The sequence below is a fragment of the Microcaecilia unicolor genome, chromosome 3 (assembly GCF_901765095.1).
Source record: "Microcaecilia unicolor chromosome 3, aMicUni1.1, whole genome shotgun sequence".
Classification (NCBI taxonomy): Eukaryota; Metazoa; Chordata; class Amphibia; order Gymnophiona; family Siphonopidae; genus Microcaecilia; species Microcaecilia unicolor.
Window position 1 is genome coordinate 487,737,040 of NC_044033.1, and position 23,216 is coordinate 487,760,255.

The 23,216-nt window shown below is 43.4% G+C and overlaps 1 protein-coding gene across 1 annotated transcript in view; it reads left to right on the plus strand.

Annotated features, from left to right (window-relative positions):
* TTK (TTK protein kinase) overlaps positions 1-23,216 on the plus strand; it is a 171,754-nt gene that overhangs the window by 108,863 nt on the left and 39,675 nt on the right. The window contains exons 13-16 of the mRNA XM_030199069.1: positions 12,035-12,167; positions 21,431-21,523; positions 21,617-21,774; positions 22,419-22,570. Coding sequence (XP_030054929.1) covers positions 12,035-12,167; positions 21,431-21,523; positions 21,617-21,774; positions 22,419-22,570 — 536 coding nt within the window. The remainder of the gene's footprint in view (positions 1-12,034; positions 12,168-21,430; positions 21,524-21,616; positions 21,775-22,418; positions 22,571-23,216) is intronic.

Sequence of the window (23,216 nt, forward strand, 5' to 3'; positions counted from 1 at the left end):
ACCGCTTTTGCTGCTTCCCAATATAGTATCGGTTGTTGTTTATGTTCTTCATTGTGGTATTGATATTCTTCCCACTTTTTCAAAATATGTTCTCTAAAATGGGGGTCTCGATATAATTTCAACGGGAAGCGCCATACATATTGCTGATCTTTGCGCTCTCCAAACTCTAATGTATACCATACAAATGCATGGTCCGATATGCTATATGGCCCAATCCCCGCCTCCCCTACCCGTGAAAACATCTCTCTAGATATCAGCCAATAGTCTATTCTAGACTGGGTACCATGGGCTCTAGATAAATGTGTGTAGTCCCGTTCAGTTGGATGTAAAATCCTCCATACATCTATCAGTTCTAATCTAGTACAGAGCAATGCAATACCTTTATCTGGATTATTACTAGCTTTTAGGGGCTCCCTGGATTTATCCTGAGTTAGATCATGCACCGTGTTGAAATTTCCTCCCATTATCAGTGGCATTTCCCCTAAACCAGTTATTTTACCAATTAATCCCCTCACCCATTTTTGGTTGTATGTATTGGGCCCATATATATTGCAGAACAACACAGGTAATTTATTAAGTAGTACTTGTAATATCAAATATCTGCCTTGCGGATCTTTCCACGTCTGCTGTATAACTACATCTACACCCTTCCGTATTAATATCAGCAACCCCGCCTTCTTTCCTATTGCTGACACCTCCGCTACCTGACCCACCCACCAACAGCCAAATTTGAGATGTTCCATCGTCGATAGGTGAGTCTCTTGTAAAAATGCAATATCTGCCCCATGTCTGTTCAAATCCCGCATTATTTTTTTCCTTTTAATTGGTGAGGACACTCCACTAATATTCCAGGAAACAAACTTTAGCAACTTCATGTTATCTCATCCATTGTGAACTTGTCTCCATCCCATATTATTAGGGTTGGTCTAGGGCCGTCCCAGCCAGCAGCTCCCAAACCCTTCCTCTTCCGCAATTTCTCCCCCCACATCCCCTTACAGCAGCAGAAAACACAAAACACTACAACATACAGCACATCATTACAAAAAGACGGACGACTTACTTCTCCCCCCTCCTTCCCTCCCTTCCTCCCCCTCCCAACCCTTCCACTTTCGGGCGCGCCATGTTCAATTTTTACCCTCCCTCTCATTCCCCTTCCCTGGATCCCCCCTATATCCTTCCCCTCCCTCCCACATCTATCCATTGTGTATAATGGACAAGGCCTGTGTGAATGAGCTCCCAGTCCCGCCCCCCCCCCCCCCCCCCCCCATTTTGCTTGTCTAGTCCCAGCCTACCCATCAAGAGCAAGGCAGGATTTATCTGTAAGTGCCCTCTATTCAGATTTCTATATGAGTATCAGTTCTTCCCACCTTAAACCACGCCAGCCTAATTATGCATATCTGCCATGTAGGACCTCCTACCCCTGTTTCCTATCCTTTTCAGGTATCACAGGTACAATACATTTCTTCCTTTAACATAGCGTCCTTTCTATTTAGTTTTGTCTTTTCTCTCTCCAACTGGTCTTCTTGCCACCGTTTCCATAATACTCCGTTCAAACTTGTACATCCACAGTCTGTATCTCCATGTATGCCTGCGCGGGTATCCAATGATTATATATAAAGTCTGTCTTGCAGTTTTTTTGTAATCCTCCATACTCCACCCGAAAAAGGTATTTATCCTTCCATGCTCTATATTCCTGGTCCAAGAGTCCATGTACAATATTATTGTTTCCCCAAACTAGTACACCATCACTGTCTTAATTCTACTTCCTTTTCCGCACCCTCAATTCTCAGTTTAGAGTTCCATCTAGTATCTTTCAGCTTTAATTGGATGCACTATGGCAAACGGCTTGTACTGGCACCACTCTCTGGCAGCCCCCGAAGAAACATCCTGGCGGATTCTGGAGTGTCGTGAAACTGCGCTTTACCCTCCTGGAACACCTTTAATCGGGCTGGGTACATTAACGCGAATTGAATATGGCGCTTATGCAGCTCTGTACATATAAGCGCGTATGCTTTCCGCATGCCTGACACTCGCGTTGAAAAGTCCTGAAAACATAGTATAGTTTTGTTTTCATATTTTAGAGGCCCCTTCGCCCTAATAGCCCGCAGGATATCCACCTTGTGCGCATAATTTAAGATTTTACATATGACCACCCTGGGTCTTTCTTCTGGTGCCCTACGAGGCCCCAGCCTGTGTGCTCGTTCAATTCGAAGGGGCCCCGCATTCTGTGATAGCCTTAAAGTATTTGTCAGCCATTCTTCCAAAAACTTACCCAGATCAGCTTCTGGGAGAGATTCGGGTAACCCTACAAGTCTCAGGTTTCCCCTTCGGGATCGGTTTTCCATATCATCTGCTTTGTCTTCTAGGTCTCGCATTTTACTTTGCAGCTTCTCCGTCAGCGTCTCCAACTGTTTCATTTTGTCTTCTAAGTCGGAAACCCGCTGCGTGCATGCCGTAAACTCTCCTTTGAGCGCCTCTACATTGCCATCTACATTATCGAGCTTGGCGGACAAGGTTTGCAGTTTTTTATCCAGCGTAGCATCTATGGCATGGGTGACCTCCGCAACAATCTCGGCCACCCATGCGGAGCTCACCGAAGTCGGGCCTTCGCCATTGCCCGCCGCCATCTTGGATCTGCTCTTGGATAGCGTGTCTTTTTCTCTGCGAGTCGCTCGTGCGGTCATCAGCGCTGATCTTATCTCCCTCCAGGCGCACTAGGTGTTCCTCTGTTGTTCCCTCCGCTTTTTGTGCGTGGGGCACTTATTTTTGATCGTTATATAAGGCGAGGTTGGCGGTTGGGACTGGGAGCCTCACTCACCGACGTCTGCTCCTTCAGCACGACATCACGTGACCTCCTCTGATTTGTTTTAAATTTACTACACTAGTTTCATCGCATGCCCCCTAGTCCTAGTATTTTTGGAAAGCATGAACAGACGCTTCACATCCACCTGTTTCACTCCACTCATTATTTTATATACCTCGTATCATGTCTCCCCTCAGCCGTCTCTTCTCCAAGCTGAAAAGCCCTAGCCTCCTTAGTCTTTCTTCATAGGAAAGTCGTCCCATCCCCGCTATCATTTTAGTCGCCCTTCGCTGCACCTTTTCCAATTCCACTATATTTTTCTTGAGATGCGGCCACCAGAATTGAACACAACACTCAAGGTGCGGTCGCACCATGGAGCGATATAACGGCATTATAACATCCTCACACCTGTTTTCCATACCTTTCCTAATAATACCCAACATTCTATTTGCTTTCCTAGCCGCAGCAGCACACTGAGCAGAAGGTTTCAGTGTATTATTGACGGCGACACCCAGATCCCTTTCTTGGTCCGTAACTCCTAACATGGAACCTTGCATGATGTAGCTATAATTCGGGTTCTTTTTTCCCACATGCATCACCTTGCACTTGCTCACATTAAATGTCATCTGCCATCTAGCCGCCCAGTCTCCCAGTCTCGTAAGGTCCTTCTGTAATTTTTCACAATCCTGTCGCGAGTTAACGACTTTGAATAACTTTGTGTCCTCAGCAAATTTAATTACCTCGCTAGTTACTCCCATCTCTAAATCATCTATATAAATAAATCCCACCTTGAACGTTCTGAAGCTCCCTCCAACTGTGGCAGTGAGGCAGTGAAATCCTGAACTGCTGTAGTCCTCCTGGCTATTCGGACTACTCACCACTGCCGTCAGCCACGCCCCATCTGCGACCTACGCCACACCCCAACTGGACATAAAAAGCACCACGAACGTTCTGAACCACACTCTGAGGCTTCAAAAGTTCGTATGTTCGAAGCTCTGTAACCACTTTTAACCACAGTACATCTGTGCGCCGCCATGATCTGAACGAGCGTCACAGCTGCAACACCAATAGGAATACAAGGGAGGAGCGTCTGAGGCGAAGGCGTCAGTCGCCGTTGCCACGCAACGGACGCATCATGCACCTATCAAACAACTCAAACAAAAGAAGGGGCAGACCTACGGCTCACTCAATACGTGCGCCTCCATCGTTGCCATGCACCTATCAAACAACTCAAAGAAAAGAAGGGACGGACCTAACACGCGAACGGCTCACTCAATACGTGCGCCTCCATCGTTGCCAAGCAACGGAATGCAACGACGGATGATGGACCTATCACAACAAAGGAGGAGCATTAAACGCAAAAGGGGTCACTCCTTCTCTGGGTAACACGAGCCCAACAACGCTGGAAAAACAACGAGCTGCAATGGGGTCTCATGTCACACACACACACAGCGCTTTCAACTCATTTAAGCTGACTGCAGTCATTCCCCTTCTCTCTCAGTGGGCCGTCCAACTGCCTGGACTTACCGCCGCACCCCCCCCCCCCCCCCACCTCAGGTCAACGCTCCTCCTCCCCCCCCCCCCCGAGGGTGACACAACTCCTCCCCCCTCCCGACGTGGAGGCAGGCATCGCTTTCAACTAATTCACCTGACTGAAGTCCTGCTGAGTGTAAAAGAAGCACAGAAGAGCAGAGGGCAGGCTCGCCTTCAGCGTTCCCCTGCTTTCTCAGCGCCCCGCCCTCATTTTCTGTTTACTGTTGGCCGGGACGCTGACAGAGCAGGGGAACACTGAAGGCGAGCCTGCCCTCTGCTCTTCTGTGCTTCTTTTACACTCAGCAGGACTTCAGTCAGGTGAATTAGTTGAAAGCGATGCCTGCCTCCACCTCGGGGGGAGGAGGAGTGTCGACCTCGGGGGTGGGGGAGGAGCGTCGACGACTTCCACAAAACTTGATAGCAAACTTTAATAAGGACAGCCGGATTATTTTTTTACAGGGGGGGGGGTGCTCTTATTACACCTTCTGTTATAATTATACAAAACAGCACAGTAAGATATCAGCTTTTTAAACTAGGGCATACTACATGGTGAAATTGGCACCAAGCAAACCTTTTAATTTCAATTGGTATGCCCATACTGTTCTCATACAGCTATTACTTAAGGTTCATTTAACAGCATGTGCAGCTGGTAAAAACCTGTTAATGATTTCTATCAAGCAACTTTATGAACCATATCATTGTGGAGGAGAAGGTTCTTACTGTTAGCAACACCCTAACAACATTACCATTGGATTTCAGTTCTTGCCATGGCAAGCACAATATTATGTAACCCCTCCGCCAGTTTTACTTTACCATGGAAGCACCGCATAGTACACACACACACACAAACAGCTACACTCAAAGTGACACATGCATGACTAATTATTCTTTCCACAAAGGTTAACTTTCATTTTCTTTCTTTCACTGTTTTGCACATAATGGGAACACTATGATGACAGATCAAGGCTGTAACGAGCCTCCAGCCATGATCTACTTCTTGCTCCAATACACTAGAAAGGAATATTTAATCCAATGGCTGAAAGGAGCAGTTGCCCAGGGACCACTGTTATATCTAAAGGCCTCTTTAACTAGGGGGGGGGGGGCTGCCACACACTCTCATTCTTTCTCACACACACACTCTCACACAGACAGCCTCACTCTGTCACTCACACTTTCACTCTGTCTCTCTGTCTCACACACTCACTCTCACACACACTCTCTCAAATATACACACTAAGGAAAAAACCTTGCTAGCGCCCGTTTCATTGCTCTCAGAAACGGGCCTTCTTTACTAGTTTATAAATATATTAAAAAGCAGCGGTCCTAGCACAGACCCCTGAGGAACCCCACTAACTACCCTTCTCCATTGTGAATACTGCCCATTTAACCCCACTCTCTGTTTCCTATCCTTCAGCCAGTTTTTAATCCACAATAGCACGGTTCCTCCTATCCCATGACCCTCCAATTTCCTATGTAGTCTTTCATGAGGTACTTTGTCAAACGCCTTTTGAAAATCCAGATACACAATATCAACTGGCTCCCCTTTGTCCACATGTTTGCTTACTCCTTCAAAGAATTGAAGTAAATTGGTCAGGCAAGATTTCCCCACACAAAAGCCGTGCTGACTCGGTCTCAGTAATCCATGTCCTTGGATGTGCTCTGTAATTTTGTTTTTAATAATAGCCTCTACCATTTTCCCCAGCACCGACGTCAGACTCACCGGTCTATAATTTCCTGGATCTCCCCTGGAATATTTTTAAAAAATCGGCGTTACATTGGCCACCCTCCGATCTTCCGGTACCACGCTCGATTTTAAGGATAAATTGCATATCACTATCAGTAGCTCCGCAAGCTCATTTTTCAGTTCTATCAGTACTCTAGGATGAATACCATCCGGTCCAGGAGATTTGCTACTCTTCAGTTTGCTGAACTGCCCCATTACGTCCTCCAGGTTTACCGTGAAGTCAGTAAGTTTCTCCGACTCGTCCGCTTGAAATACCATTTCCGACGCCGGTATCCCACCCAAATCTTCCTCAGTGAAGACCGAAGCAAAGAATTCATTCAATCTCTCTGCTACGTCTTTATCTTCCTTGATCGCCCCTTTTACCCCTCGGTCATCCAGCGGCCCAACCAATTCTTTTGCCGGCTTCCTGCTTTTAATATACCGAAAAAAAATTTTTGCTGTTTTTTGCCTCTAATGCTATCTTTTTTTCGTAATCCCTCTTGGCCTTCTTTATCTGTGCCTTGCATTTGCTTTGACACTCCTTACGCTGCTTCTTGTTATTTTCAGACGGTTCCTTCTTCCATTTTCTGAATATATTTCTTTTAGCCCTAATAGCTTCCTTCACCTCACTTTTCAACCATGCCGTCTGTCTTTTGTACTTCCGTCTTTCTTTTCTAATTTGTGGAATATGTTTGGCCTGGGCTTCCAGGATGGTATTTTTGAACAGCGTCCATGCCTGTTGTACAGTTTTTACCCTCTCAGTTGCCCCCCTAAATTTTTTTTTAACCGTTCTTCTCATTTTATCATAGTCTCCTTTTTTAAAGTTAAACGCTAACGTATTTAACTTCCTGTGTATAGTTACTTCAAGGTTGATATCAAAACTGATCATATTATGATCAGTGTTATCAAGTGGCCTGAGTACCATAACGTCCCTCACCAGATCATGCGCTCCACTAAGGACCAAGTCTAGAATTTTTCCTTCTCTCGTCGGCTCCTGCACCAGCTGCTCCATAAAGCTGTCCTTGATTTCATCAAGGAATTGTACCTCTCTAGCGTGTCCCGATGTTACATTTACCCAGTCTATATTTGGATAATTGAAGTCGCCCATTATTATCACATTGCCCATTTTGTTTGCGTCTCTGATTTCTTTTATCATTTCTGCGTCTACCTGCTCTTTCTGGCAAGGCTGACGGTAGTATACTCCTATCACCGTCCTTTTCCCTTTTATACATGGAATTTCAACCCACAATGATTCAAAGGTGTGATTTGTGTCCTGATGAATTTGTAATCTATCTGAGTCAAGGCTCTCGTTAATATACAATGCTACCCCTCCACCAGTCCGGTCCACCCTATCAGTACGATATACTTTGGAGCTCATTTTCAAAGCACTTAGACTTACAAAGTTCCATAGGTTACTATGCAACTTTGTAAGTCTAAGTGGTTTGAAAATACGCCTCTTTGTACCCCCCGGTATGACAGTGTCCCACTGGTTATCCTCCTTCCACCAGGTATCAGTAATGCCTATTATATCCAATTTTTCATTTAGTGCATTATATTCCAACTCTCCCATCTTATTTCTTAGACTCCTAGCATTTGCATATAGACATTTCAGAGTATGTGTGTTGTTCCTATTTGCATGATGCTTAGTACTTGACACTTTTGATTTGCCATCTTTTGTCTGATCTTTAGTTGTATTTAAGGGCACCTGGCCTACCACTTGTCTGTTGTGCAACCTCACTATCCAGAAACCCTGCTTTAAAACTAGAAATTTAGTGTGTGCTTCATGCATAGGGATCATTGTATTTTCATTATGTTGGATAACGTTTGCAATGAAATTGGGCAATGCAGATGGAGTATCATTGAAAAGTGGCTGCTATCTAACATTGGGAAATTTGAAGTTTAAGATATTTAATCACTTGTTTAAACATGCTCCACTTTCAGTTATGTCAAGGGGGTCAAAGATAAACTTAGGTTTTCCAGGATATAAATACTTAATTAGCTCTGATAGAGGAGAATACCAAATCCTGATATCACTCCAATCATAATGCAGCAACATTGGCTTTCAGTGTTATGGCAGATAGATTTTAAAATTGCTGATTTTATATGATGTTTCCTTTGCATCTTGCTGCCACCTTGAGAATTTATAGACCAACTCAGAACCTAAGAACAATAGACAAATGCCTTCTCAATGTTTCTTCATTTAAACATGTTAAACTGGAAGAATATTTCCCTGTCAGGACAAGATCTTTCTGAAGGACTTGTTGGTCATGAAATTGTATCCACAAGCTTCATTTTAACGCATTTAAATATGCTGCTGTTATACCAGTGTCACAGAAGAAGTCGAGCAGGAATGCAGCAGCTACTTGGCTGAGCAGTTAAATAGTTAACTTGATGACTGCTGTTTTTGGACTGTCTATTAAAATAAGCCATGCATGCCATACATAAGCCACTCATATGTTGGGCTTCTTGTTTGAAAGAATTTTTCATAATGAGCAGTTCTAGCATTACTTAGAAACAGGATACTTAAAAACTCCAAGAATAGCCCACTCGTTTTTGACCAGACTCCTGGACACATTTGATAGCCTTTGGGATGCAGAGCTGTAGAAGAAAACGTCGATTGAAAGCAAGATGGTGGGTGCTTGATCCTAACCCTCTAAATGACTCCAAATACCAGCACAGTGAAACTGAAAAAGAAGACAAGGGTTTTTTTCCAGCTACCCCTAGCATCCCCTCTTTACCTGGTCCTATGGATTCATTTGTTGCTCAAGAAGCATAGGAGTGCAGACCTTGGAAAAAAAACCAGTAGAGGAACTGATGGATTTCTTGGTCCATGAAATATCACTTAAGTCCCAAGGAGAGAAGGCAGCCTCTCAAGCCTTCCTTGGCAGTGTTGACAGAGACTGTGGCGCGGATTGGTACTACATCTGGGGAATCCATCAGTGTGCTGAACGCTGGGCTTGGCCAGGAGAATTATCAAGCTTGCAGTCCAATTCCTGAAACCTTGGGGGCTGAAGGTTCACCATTTGTCAAGTGCCTTTGATATGGTGCACCACGGTATACTTTTGTGGCTCCTTGACTATTTTGGTGCAAGTGGTAACATACTAGCCTGGCTGAGAGGTTTTCTTACATCCAGATCCTACCAAGTACACGCCAACTCTATGCTATCATATCGCTGGAAAGCAGACTGCAGTGTGCCACAGGGCTCCCCGCTATCACCTACCCTCTTCAACTTGATGTTGATCCCTCTGGCAACTGCTCTCTCTAAACTGGGATTAAACCCGTTTATTTATGCAGATGATATCACTATCTTCATCCCTTTTGAAAAAGACCTAACTGAAATAACCTGTAGGATTCGGCAAGGCTTTAAAACCATGCTCGACTGGGTCAATTCTTTTCAATTTAAACTCAACGCAGAGAAAACGCACTGCTTGATCCTCTCCTCTCCCTATAACAAACACAGGCCTCCTAAATTAATTACTCCTGAGATCGTCCTGCCTATCTCAGCATCCCTAAAAATCTTTGGAGTCCTGGTTGACAGATCTTTGACATTGGAGCATCATGTGAACTCTACAGTCAAGCAAATGTTCTACTCTCTTTGGAGGCTTAAGCGTATCAAGCCTTTCTTCCCTCGAGAAGTATTCCGCAATCTAGTCCAGTCCCTGGTAATCACCATCTTGATTATTGCAACAGTATCTACGGGGGATGCACAAACCTCCTAAAAAAATTACAAACCGCTCAGAATACAGCAGCTTGACTCATCTTCGGCAAATCGAGATTTGACAGTTCGAGACCACTTCGTGAGCGGCTGCATTGGCTTCCTGTAAAGGACCGCATCGCGTTCAAGACCTGCACATTGGTGCACAAAATCATCTATGGAGAAGCCCCTTCCTATATGGACTCTCTCGTTAACCTGCCGCCCAGGAATTCCCGATGGTCAGCCTGCTCATACCTCAATCTCCACTACCCGGCTCCTTGTGGCCTCAAATATAAGACCATCTATGGTTCCTCTTTCCCTTATCTCAGCACTCAATTGTGGAACGGGTTGCCTCGAGAGGTTAAATTCACTTCTGATCACCCGACCTTTAAGAAGTAACTCAAGACCTTCCTATTTGGCAGAGCATATGCCGTGGACCCTTCTCGTGCCATGCCCTTTTAACCCACGGCTCTCTCTGTGAAAATTTCTCACCTCCCCTCTCTTCCTTTCCTCCTCAGCTATTTCTTTCTCCCTCTTGTGACCTTGTATTTTGTACTATTGTTTGCATGTTAACTATTGTACGCCACATTGAGCCTGCCCTTGGGTGGGAATACTGTGGGATATAAATGTTATAAATAAATAAATATGAAGATGGCGGAGTGTTGTCTATTAAAACTGGCTGTGATCTCCCTTAATTCTATATGGTTGGCAACTAATGGGCTTAGTAAAGCTCTTTCTGGGCAAGCAGTACAAATGTCCTCTCAAGTCCAAGTGCTCACATGTTGCTGAAGTAGCTTAATGTAGAAAAGCCATTTCGTAACATCATGTGACCTGCTCAGGAATGGCAGCATAATCGAGCGGCTCCCACCAACAAGTGTTGTTCAGTGATCCAGCATATTGTTTTATACCAGATCTCTTTTAAATCTGATGTGTAACCAAGTGACTTCCAAACCATCAAAACATGAATCGCCATTTGAGTTATTCTGTATCAAAGCAGCCTAAAACTGATCCCTCTATGCCAGAAAAAAACTGCACTGCCGCCCAACGTGTCTGATACATACCACCTTGGCAGAAGATATGAAGTCATTACATGAGTTAATGCAACAAAATTTAAGTAATACTGCTGAAATTTAATCTGAAATTTCCATATTACTAACCAGGTCTTATGCACATCTCGAATTGTTAGAAGAGCGCATGGCAGCTCATGATCTTCAGACCCAAAATGTGCAGCAGCGCCAGATGAAAATGGACACCCCCCAATCTCAGCTTAATGACATGCAGAGAAACAATATTCGTATCCTTGGAGTGCCTGAAAACAGCGAGGGTTCAGATATGTGTGCATTTCTGCAGGAGCTATTACCAAAAATCCTTGGAATAAGTTTTACACCTCTGTTCAAAATCAAGCATGAACACAGAATATCATCTAGGCCTCTGAAGGGCTATGCATTCCTGCACCTGATAATAACGTGGTTGCAGATTTTGCAAACCTCTGTTTAATTTTATGGTGAATAATTAAATTGTCTTTCATAAGCGCTGTTACATTATCTTAATAATATTTCCTGAAAATTATTGCCTTTTCCCTTTATTCTTTATGCCTGCCTCTTTTATTGGAGACTTTATGGAATGTAATTTTCCTTGATTTCTTTGTAGGACTTTCATTTATTTTTTTTTTTGTTCTTTGTTCTTTCACAAATGTAACTTGTATGATGTTGCTTAAAATTATATACAAATAACATTAAAAAGAAAAGTTGAGGTAAAGTGATACATCCGGAGTTATTTTTGGTAGAGTACATACGTCTTGAGTAATTCTTATTAGGACCCCCGAAGAAGGCAATTTCTTTGCCAAAAATACTGGAGTGTTGGGTTATCTATATCGAGAAGTACCTAATGTACACTACTTCCTGTGCATTTTTTAAATACTGTATATGCAAATTGGAAATTGAAGACTGTTGAGAAGAATCTAATGTATACAACTTGTGCATTTTTTTTGGAATACTATATATGCAAAATTAGATATTGAAGATTCTTTGTTAATAAATCGAGCCACTTTGTGACATCCTAAAAAAAAAAAAAAGAAAAGTTGAGAATAAGGTGATAGTTGTATAATAGCTCTGTATGTATTCAATAAGGCAAGTACCGAAAAAAGAGCTTTAGCTTACTGGTAGTTGTACTAGAGGAATTTTTCTTCAGCTTTTGCAGAATCAAAATTGGCACAACTTCAATGTGCAGACTGTAAAGTAACTTCTCCTTTGTTTTTCTTTTACATTTTACTTTTCTTTAGTTTTCGAACTCCTGTGGTGAAGAATGAGTTGGCACCTGTATCAAAAGTTTCCACGCCCTACTTCCTTACCTCAGGTTACCAACAACAGCCTCAAACTCCAGCATCTCCATTTCAAAGACCTGGTTGTTTGCAGGTACAGGAAACTGAATCTTGATGCCATTAAAATGAAAAGGGGTGGGGGGGAGGAGGATCAACTCAACTCCCACCCATCAATAATACAACATAGAATATTCTCTTCTTAGTAGTAACCAAAGAGTAGTATGGTAGGCTCAGTTGCAGACCTCACATCATACATACACACGACGCATTTGACTTGAAGGTGAGTTGCTTTACTTGACGTGTGGCTGTGAAATGCTAAGCATGAGTACTATCAGGCTTGTTGCTTTTAATATTGTATCTTTTTTTTTTTTTCTAAAACTTTTTATTTATTTAGATGATACTTTATCAAGAGTGCTCTGAAATATAACACTAATACAATATGAGTGAAGTTGCATGCAAACAAAACAAAAAAAAATCCTTGTAAATAGAAAGGAGGGTGATGTAAACAGAAAAAATTAAGGTAAGGACAGTTTGAAAAAGGACCATTTGGTGAGAAGAGAAACAGGATTTTAGAACCAGTGCTCGTAGAAATGAAGTCTTGAAATTGACAAGATGTTTGGGTCCCTTGAACTGCGCTCCTAAGTTAATGCCTCTAAAGGCTGTTGTTGGCATTGACTAATTCCCTCAGCTCCAACCCTCGTTGTCTCTTCGCCACCCTTAACTCCCTCTTCAAAGTGCCCTCCGCTCCCCCCCCCCCCTCTCACTCTCTCCTCAATCACTGGCTGACTACTTCCGCGACAAGGTGCAGAAGATCAACCTCGAATTCACCACCAAACCATCTCCTCCTCTTCACCCTATAACCCACTCCCTCAACCAACCAACCCAGGCCTCCTTCTCCTCGTTTACTGATATCACCGAAGAGGAAACCGCCCATCTTCTTTCCTCCTCGAAATGCACCACCTGTTCCTCTGACCCCATCCCCACCAACTTACTTAACACCATCTCTCCTACTGTCACCCCCCCCCCATCTGTCATATCCTCAACCTCTCTCTCTCCACTGCAACTGTCCCTGACACCTTCAAGCATGCTGTAGTCACACCACTCCTCAAAAAACCATCACTTTGACCCTACCTGTCCCTCCAACTACCGCCCCATTTCTCTCCTACCCTTCCTCTCCAAGATACCTGAATGCGCCATTCACAGCCGTTGCCTTGATTTTCTCTCCTCTCATGCCATCCTCGATCGCTTCAATCCGGCTTTCGCCCCTTACACTCGACAGAAATGGCACTTTCTAAAATCTGCAATGACCTGTTCCTTGCCAAATCCAAAGGTCTACTCCATCCTCATCCTCCTCGACCTATCCGTCGCTTTTGACAGTGTCAATCACAATTTACTTCTCACCACACTGTCCTCATTTGGGTTCCAGGGCTCTGTCCTCTCCTGGTTCTCCTCTTATCTCTCCCACCGTACCTTCAGAGTACATTCTCATGGTTCTTCCTCCACCCCCATCCCGCTTTCTGTTGGAGTTCCTCAGGGATCTGTCCTTGGACCCCTTCTTTTTTCAATCTACACCTCTTCCCTGGGCTCCCTGATCTCATCTCATGGTTTCCAATATCATCTTTATGCTGACGACACCCAGCTTTATCTCTCCACACCAGACATCACTGCAGAAACCCAGGCCAAAGTATCGGCCTGCTTATTCGACATTGCTGCCTGGATGTCCAACCGCCACCTGAAACTGAACATGGCCAAGACCGAGCTGCTTATCTTCCTACCCAAACCCACTTCTCCTCTCCCTCCACTCTCTATCTCAGTTGATAACACCCTCATCGTCCCCACCTCATCTGCCCGCAACCTCGGAGTCATCTTCAACTCCTCCCTCTCCTTCTCTGCGCATATCCAGCAGATAACCAAGACCTGTCGCTTCTTCCTCTATAACATTAGCAAAATTCTCCCTTTCCTCTCTGAGCACACCACCCGAACTCTCATCCACTCTCTCATTACCTCTCGCCTTGACTACTGCAACCTACTCCTCACTGGCCTCCCACTTAGCCATCTATCCCCCCTTCAGTCCGTTCAGAACTCTGCTGCATGTCTTATCTTCTGCCTGTACCGATATACTCATATCGCCCCTCTCCTCAAGTCACTTCACTGGCTTCCGATCAGGTACTGCATACAGTTCAAGCTTCTCCTACTAACCTACAAATGCACTCGATCTGCAACCCCTCCTTACCTCTCTACCCTCATCTCCCCTTACATTTTTACCCGCAACCTCCGCTCTCAAGGCAAATCCCTCCTTTCAGTACCCTTCTCCACCACCGCCAACTCCAGGCTCCGCCCTTTCTGCCTCACCTCACCCCACGCCTGGAACAAACTCCCTGAGCCCATACTCCAGGCCCCCTTCCCTGCCCATCTTCAAATCCTTGCTCAAAGCCCACCTCTTCAATGTCGCCTTCGGCACCTAACCACTATTCCTCTATTCAGGAAATCTAGACTGCCCCAACTTGACATTTTGTCCTTTAGATTGTAAGCGCCTTTGAGCATGGACTGTCCTCCTTTGTTAAACTGTACAGCGCTGCGTAACCCTAGTAGTGCTCTAGAAATGTTAAGTAGTAGTAGTAAAGGGAGAATTTTACATGCCAATCTAGTGAAATGCCTTCCAGGATCCTCAGCTACCAGAAATACCAACGAAATACTGAAAGGGATCCAAGAAAAAAGTAAGGATTCTAATAATGATATTGTAATCCACCTGGGGATAAATGACCTGGCCAGCAGTAGCAAACTTGGAGCACAGATAAATTCAAGAAGCTAGGGGAGGGACTCAAACATTTGGTTAAGACTGCAGCTTTTTCTGCAGTTATTCCTACATATGGGAAGGGAAAGACTTTCTAAAACAGAGTTCAATAAATGGCTTGAAGCTTGGTGTAAAGAAGAAGGTTTCAGATACATAGGAGGATGGGGCAGTACATGACAAAATCACAGGCTGTACTGTAATAATGGGTTACTTCTTTCTGTGATGGGAAAAAGGATCCTTGGGAAGAAATTCAGACGGTATGTTTCTAGACATTTAAACTAAAGGGTGAGGGTGACAATAGGAAGAAAGGGAATTCAGAAAGTCACTCCCAGCAAAAACACGGCAGCAGTGGGTTAGTAACCATCTAAATGCACGTAATAACTCATGGAAAGGAATGAGCAGAAATGCTCGTAGCCTATATAAAAAGGTTCAGTACTTGCAAGCACTAATGTTTGAAGAAGATTTGGATATTGTTGCTATTACAGAAACATGGTTCATTGACTCTCATGAATGGGACGCGATCATACTGGGTCCTAATCTTTTTAGGAAGGATAGGAAGGGCCGATGAGGTGGAGGAGTGGCGCTGTATGTGAAAAATAATATCAGAGCAACTGAAATGCAGGGACCTGGGGAAAGGAAGAAGCTATATGGATTGCTCTGTAAAGAGAAGATGAAACCTATATCCACACAGGTGTTATCTACAGACCTCCAGTACAAATGGAGAAGCTGGACAAGGATCTGATGGAAGATATCCATAAGCTTGGTAAGAAAGGGGGGGTGTTGTTGCTGGGAGATTTCAACTTGCCTGATGTGTATTGGAATGCTCCTTTGGTAGAATCGGAAAGGAGTAGGCAGATTGTGGATGTCTGTCAAAGTGCCTTTCTTAGACAAATGGTGACAGAATCCATGAGGGAAGGGTTGACGCTGGATCTAGGGCTCACAAATGGAGGCACTGTTTCCAGTGTCCGGGTGGGTGTCCACCTAGGCAATAGTGATCATAACACGATATGATTTGATATAAGAGTGAAAGCAGAGTGCATAAAACGCAAAGTACTGCATTTCAGACATGCTGATTTTGGTAAAACGGGGGAATACCTGAAGAAGGAGCTGAATGCATGGGTGGGCATAGATGAAGTGGAAGCGCAGTGGCCCAAACTGAAAGTTGCTATAAGTATTGCAACTGATCTTTATGCAAGGAAAGTAAACAAAAAACAAGAGAAACAGGAAGTCTATATGGTACTCCAAGTAGGTGGCTGAAAAAATAAGGGCAAAAGAGGCTTTGTTCAAGAAATACAGACGAACGTGACAGAAGGATCACAGAACAGATTACTGGCTTAAACTCAAAAAAGATTTTCATCCAGTGTCACAATTCTCTACCCAGAGACCTGCACCCCTAAGTCTAGCTTCTGGGTGAAAACTCCATATAACCAATGAAAGACATGAGCACCTTGGAACACTCTGTTTTGCTCTGTTTTATTTTCTGGGTTTTTTTTTTTTTTTTTTTCTTCCACTGGTAAATGTGAGGACTAACAGAGCATCATCTTCCCTACCTCTGTAGCGTGGCTGGTGGATACAATCAAATATATGGTAGTTTGTTCTGAGGTGCTTTGACGTTTAAACTGGCCCAAAATCTGGATTTGGCTATGCTTCAGGTTTGGCTGAAATGCAAATGCATTTTCAGCTGAAACTAGAACTCCCTGTCCCTGAGCCACCCACCAGCTCTGCGCTTCCCAGGCCTACCTTAGAAAAGCCCTGGTGATCTAGTGCAGTGTTTCCTAAGTCCAGTCCTGGAGTACCCCTTGCCAGTCAGGTTTTCAGGATATCCACAGTGAATATGCATGAACTTGATTTGCATGCACTGCCTCCATTATATGCAAATCTCTTTCATGCAAATTCATTGTGGATCCTGAAAACGTGACTGGCAAGGAGTACTCCAGGACCGTACTTGGGAAGTACTGGTCTAGTGGTCTCTTTGGGGCAGGAGCTAGACTTGTTATGGGAAGGCGCAGCTGCCCATTTTGACTATGCTGCTGCTGGGAAAGGATCAAACCAGGATCGCTTCTTCCCCAAAGAGGCCACTAGAGCACCATGCTTTTTTGAAGGTAGGCCCAGGGAGGGCAGAGTTGGTGGGTTGCCCGAAGGGACAGGTTTTCTGTTGGGTGGGAGGCTGGCCTGGGGAGATGGGCCTTCTACGGCTGGGGGGGGGGGGGGGGTGCAGTTTAGGCTTCAGTTCCGGTCGAAACTGAGCAATGAAATTTAGCTGCAGATTCGGTTTTGGTTGCCCTCTAATTTCCTGGCATATCTAGGGTCTCTTAGAAGTGATAGAAATCCTTGTTTGCTTATAGGCAGAGAGTGATTTCTTTGGGAGCTTCCTTTATATTGAGATTTCCTTGTCTCTTAGTGGTCAAATTATAGGTTTGAAGTACATCTTTTATAACTCTGAATCAGGTATGTACAGTATATTTTTTTATAACTCTAAATCAGGTATGTACATTTTTTTTCTTTCTAGTAGGAATGTTATTCATTGATCTGCTATTTGTCTCTGAAGACTTTTTAGGGTGAAAGGGTTTGTTCATTGTATAAGTGGTCTTCAGAGAGCTGTTCTAGTTTCCTTAGTTTAGTTTCTCTCTTTGAAATTGTGGTCTTTCATACATTATGAAATGTACATAGAAACACAGAAAAAAAGAAGGCAGGTAAAAGACCATATGGCCTATCCATGCCATCTACTACCCTTTTTTCCTTCCTTAGAGATCCTATGTAGTTATCTCAAGCTTTTTTGAAATCAGATAGTCGTCTTCTCCACCATCTCCATTGGGAGTCTGTTTCATGAATTCACCACCCTTTCTATTTCCTTTCACCTTCATCTTGTACCCCCTCATTCCAGAACTTCCTTTTTGCCTCCTGTGCATTTATGGCATGGAGGTATTTAAGTGTCTCTATCATATCTCCCCTCTCTAGCCTTTTTTTTCCAAAGCATACATATTGAGATCTTTAAGTCTGTCCCCATACACTTTACCATTTTTACCAGAGGGTAGTAGTAAATGGAGCTCATTCTGACCATTTTAGTAGCCTCCCTCTGGACCAACTCCATCCTGTTTATATCTTTCTGAAAATGTGGTCTCAAGAATTGTATATGGTGCTCTAAATAAGGTGTCACCAGAGACTTATACAGAGGCATTCCACTGGCCATCTGATTGGTCACCTTAATATCATCACATACAGTTATACCCAAGTCCTGCTCCTCTTTTGTGCACAGAAGTATTTCACCCCCTAAACTGTACTGCTCCCTTGGGTTTTTGTAGCCCAAAAGCTTGGCTTTGCATATATTAGCATTTAATTTTAGCTGCCAAATTCTGCACTATTCTTCAAGCTACACTAGGTCCCTCCTCATGTCATCCACAGCATCAGGGGTGTCTACCATATTGCCGATTTTGATATCTGCAAAGAAGCAAACCTTACCAGACAGCCCTGTGGCAATATTGTTTACAAAAATGTTAAGACGAACTGGGCCAAGAACCAAACCTTGTGGCACACCACTGGTAACATCCTTTTCCTCAGAGTGAATTCCATTTACCACTATCCTCTCTCCCCTTCCAGTCAACCAGTTCCTAACCCAGTCATTCACTTTAGGGCCCATACCATGGCATGCAATTTATAAGTTATCTATGCAGAACTGTGTCAAAGGCTTTGCTAAAATCTAAGTACATCACATCTAGCTCTCTTTCTCGATCCAACTCTATGGTCACCCAAAGAAATTATTAGTCCATCGAGACCTTCCTGTAGTGAAACCTTGCTGTCTCAGGTCCTTCTGTGAGCCATGTTTCTGAGATAAACAATAAGCCCAGGTCAAGAGGATTCATGGAGATCTCTAATAAACAGAGATTTGTTACCCACTGATCTAGCGTTGATTCATGGAGATCGCTAATTAACAGATTTGTTACCCACTGATCTAGCGTTGATGTAAATTGCAGGTACAGGTGTTAGATGATATTTGAGGTGCAGAGCCAGGATGTCTTTGGGCAAGGTTGAAAGAGCGGATGCTCAGCTGCTGAGAGCTTTTGAATGTAGTTTGTTTGATAGGCTTTAATCCAGGTGATGAGTGTGTCTGAAGCTTGCCTATTGGAGGCTATGCAGAATGTTAGGTTGTTTTTTGACCTTAGGTTTTCTGAATGTGTTGAGGATAACAGCAATATGACTGGGCTCCTCTATAAGCAAGAGGTTGCCTCCCATTGTGCTCAGAAGGGATAGGCATAGCCATAAGAGCCTCCACATAGTGATGGATGTTTGAAGAACCAAGATGGTAAGGGCGGTTACTTAGAGGTTGTGTTGGTGAGTAGTTCAAGGTTGCCACAAAGGTGCACACTGGGATGTAACGGCCCTTTTTCAAAAGTCTTACCAGACTCTGTAGATAATGTCAGTGAGGAGGGCGGGCTCAGGATCACTCGGTGGAAGTAGTGTTCAAATGAAGACCCTGGCGAAATGGCCTTCCTTTTTCAGTAGCCCTACTGGGCTCTGTAGATGATGTCAACAAGGTGGGCAGGATCAGGATTACTTGGTGCAAGCAGTGTCCAAATGAAGACTCTAGTGAAATAGCAGTCCTTTTTCAAAATCCGTACATGGCTTTGTAGATGACTTCTGTGAGGTGGGCAAGGATCAGTATCGCTCAGTGGCATCAGTGTCTAGATAAAGATGGCACTCCTTTTTTTTGAAATCCCTTCCCCCTGAGCTGCCGTTCTTCCCTGATGGGTCATGCCGTTCTGTGGTGCTTTCAAATTAATTTGCAGCCAACAAGAATATTCTTCTCTCATGGAGAAACTCAGGTGGTGTTGCACTTCAGTCCTCACTTGTGGAGAAGCACGAGTGGTGGTGCACTGGCAGCGACAGGTTTTACCTTATTGTCCATGCATTCTGAAAGGGGCCATTGAACCTCCTGAAGGAACTCTGAATGCTCTGTGGGTGACTTGACCAATGAACAGAGTTCCCGGGGAAGGACTTTAGGGGGAGAGAGCAGAGGTACTAAGCTGCAGAATAAATATGCTTAAGTCAGTAAGAGAAGTTTGAACTGAATAAATATCACATATCATGTGCAATGCTTATCTTGTTGGGCAGACTCGGATAGACCTGCCGTCATCTACTTGAGAAAGGGGGGGGGGGGGCACCGCAAAGCAAAAAGTGGCATTGGTGCAGGCTTAAGAGCCACAAACCCTTGAACCTGCACTGAATTGAGAATAGTACAGATTGAAGTGAAGACAGAAGGGGAGAGAGAGCTGAGGACTGGGAATAGAATCGGAGAGCAGATAGGTTCATAATGCAAAATCTCTCGTTTTGACAGTGCCTCCCCTTTACTAATCAAATTACACAGGCTTCCTATCAAAGGGAGAATCACCTTCAAATTATGTACCTTTATCTTTCAAATATTAAATGGCACATCTCCAGATTATATGGTACCATTAATAAACTTACATCAAAGAAACACTAAATATGAAGCAAGGAACTGTCTCAGACTTCACCTCCCAAATTGCAAAAAAGTGATCTACAAAACTGTCCACTCTACAGACTTCACCTACCCCCAAAATAAGAAATATACAGGAATATACTAGATTACACAAAATCCTCAAATCGTGCCTATTAAACAAACCCTCACAAAGAGCAACCATATCTCAAACAATTATTACCTGAATTAGTTCTATTTACCATTAACTTTCTCGTTATTTCATGTACAATTTCTCATTCATAATAGATTTTCTAAATGTTAAACATCCATAGATATCCCAGTATGTTTATGATACTGTATTGTAAAATTGGATTCTTAAAACAAATTACTTTCTTATGCATTATTCTTTGTTATGTAGCCTATACTGTTTATTGTAAGCCACATTGAACTCAAACTTGTTTGGGATAATGTGGGATATAAATGTCACAAATAAATAAATAGTGAGTTTGGAGAAGAAGAGATGTGCAGTTTCCTCCTTGGTGATTTAAGGAAAGGATGGCAGGAGTTGAAGGAAGGTTGTGATAATCAAATGGGGGAAGAAGAGATGAAGGTAACCTGGCAGAGATTTCAAGATTAATTTTGTGAACATTGAAATGGAAGAATTCATCCATAGTCTGAACAGAAAGTGAAAGGGCTTAGAGGTGGAAGCAATTTGAGGAGGGAGTGGCAGAGAGTCAAGACAAAGTTTCCAAATAGACATAGTACTCTTGTTTAGTAAGTGCAATAGCAGACTGGAAGGAGGTTAGTAAAAATATGAAATGAGTGATGTCAGCATGAGTTCAGGTTTTTAGCTAAAGACATGCTACAGATTGGGCACAGAAACATACGTGGTGAATTCTGGAGGTCAACCAAGGCTGGAGCTTGGTACATGCTACAGGATGAGGAATAGGAGGAACGAGTGTGTCCTAAAAGGAAGAGTATAGTGTTGCAGGAAAAGACTTGCCTTATTGACAGACTTGGATAACAAAGTGGATGAGAGGAGAGATAAAACAGTGGCAGGGAGAGTACAAGGGTCAATTCCTCTTCTTGTTATAATTTGCAACCTGTTAACTTTTTTTTTTTTTTTTAGGTGACAACACCTCTTTCTTCAAATGAATTTATTGTAATTAAAGGAAGAGTTTACACTATATTGAGAAAGATAGGTGCTGGTGGCTCCAGTAAGGTAAGATTATGAGTAATTGTATTAATAGCTTAGTTAAGGTGTTGGTGATATTCATGCATACAGTCCTGTTTAGAGTAGACATGTGTCTTGCAGGTATTTCAAGTAATGGATGATAAGAAGCGTCTATATGCTGTCAAATATGTGGATCTTGATGGAGCAGACCCACAGACTACTACAAGCTATCAAAATGAAATTTCGTATCTAAGGAAACTACAGAAACACAGTGATAAAATAATCAGACTATATGACCAGTAAGTGTACAATTTGTATCAATGATGGTTCCATTCTTGACTCAGGGTCATGTTCTTCAAGTTTCTAGGACCAGCAGCATCATGAATTTTAGGTATCTCTGACATCGTAGCTGACCAGAACATACCTTTGCTTATCGTCTTGCCAAACCAGCACAAATGTTTGGGTGTGTGCTGTCTTGCCAGCAGGTGGAAACTGAGAACTACTGAGCTGTGATGCTATTTGAGAACTTTATGCAAGCCCCTAGCCCGTCAGTATTTTTCAGTCTCCAGCATTGGTAGTCTTCCCATGCAAGTTGGGCAAAATATGGGGGGAGGGGGAACAATTGGGAAAAGTTCATGCAGCTGTCTGCTGGGGATGATCCAGGTTGTACCTTTTTAGATTGGGCACAACCTATTTGGCAGATGCTTTATATGATTTAATCAGAGCTTTGACAAAATAAAAATGTCTCTCTTTGTAGTTGTTTGGCTTTGTCTCTGGCTCAGGTTCACTCTGATTGAATGGGAATCCCAAAGAATTGGGAAGAAATTGCTGACTGAAATGTGTATTTGCTGAAATAACACTTGCTAGTGAGAGTTTCGTGTTTTGCATTTCAGGTGTGAACAGGAAAAAAGTCAGTTTAATTTTTGAAGTGTTTCCCTTTCAGTGAAATTACAGAGGATCACATCTATATGGTAATGGAATGTGGAAATATTGACCTAAATTCTTGGCTAAGGAAGAAAAAAACTGTCAGTCCATGGGAACGAAAAAGCTACTGGAAAAATATGCTGGAAGCAGTTAATACAATCCATGAATATGGTACAGTATATCTAAACATCCCTTTACAGAAAATCTCAAATGCCTCCTGTTTTTGCATTTAAATTTGCCTGATCCTATTTTGGATCAGGATATAAATGATTACAGTGAAGAGGAGGGCGAGAAGTCTATTTTAATAACATTTTATCATTGCAAAGTGCTTATTCTGTCACATTTGCTCATATGCATATTTCAGGAGCCTTCTCTATGGATAGATTTGATTGAAGTTCAGTAGGAGAAGCTCACTGAGGTGCCCACTTTTCTGCCAATATGTACTTGAAAACCCTTTACTAGATGTGGTAGGACATGGAGGCAATTTGTGAGCTGGTAGGAGCAAGAGGGAAATTAAGCATTATACAACTTGATTTTTTTCACTCATTCTCTATATGGGTGGCAGAGCTGGTGGTTGGGAGGCGGGGCTAGTGCTGGGCAGACTTATACGGTCTGTGCTGGGACTGGTGGTTGGGAGGCAGGGATAGTGCTGGGCAGACTTATAGGGTCTGTGCCAGAGCTGGTGGTTGGGAGGCGGGGTTGGTGGTTGGGAGGCGGGGATAGCGCTGGCCAGACTTATACGGTCTGTCCACTGAAGAGGACAGTACAAATAAAAAAGTAGCACATATGAATTTATCTTCTTGGGCAGACTGGATGG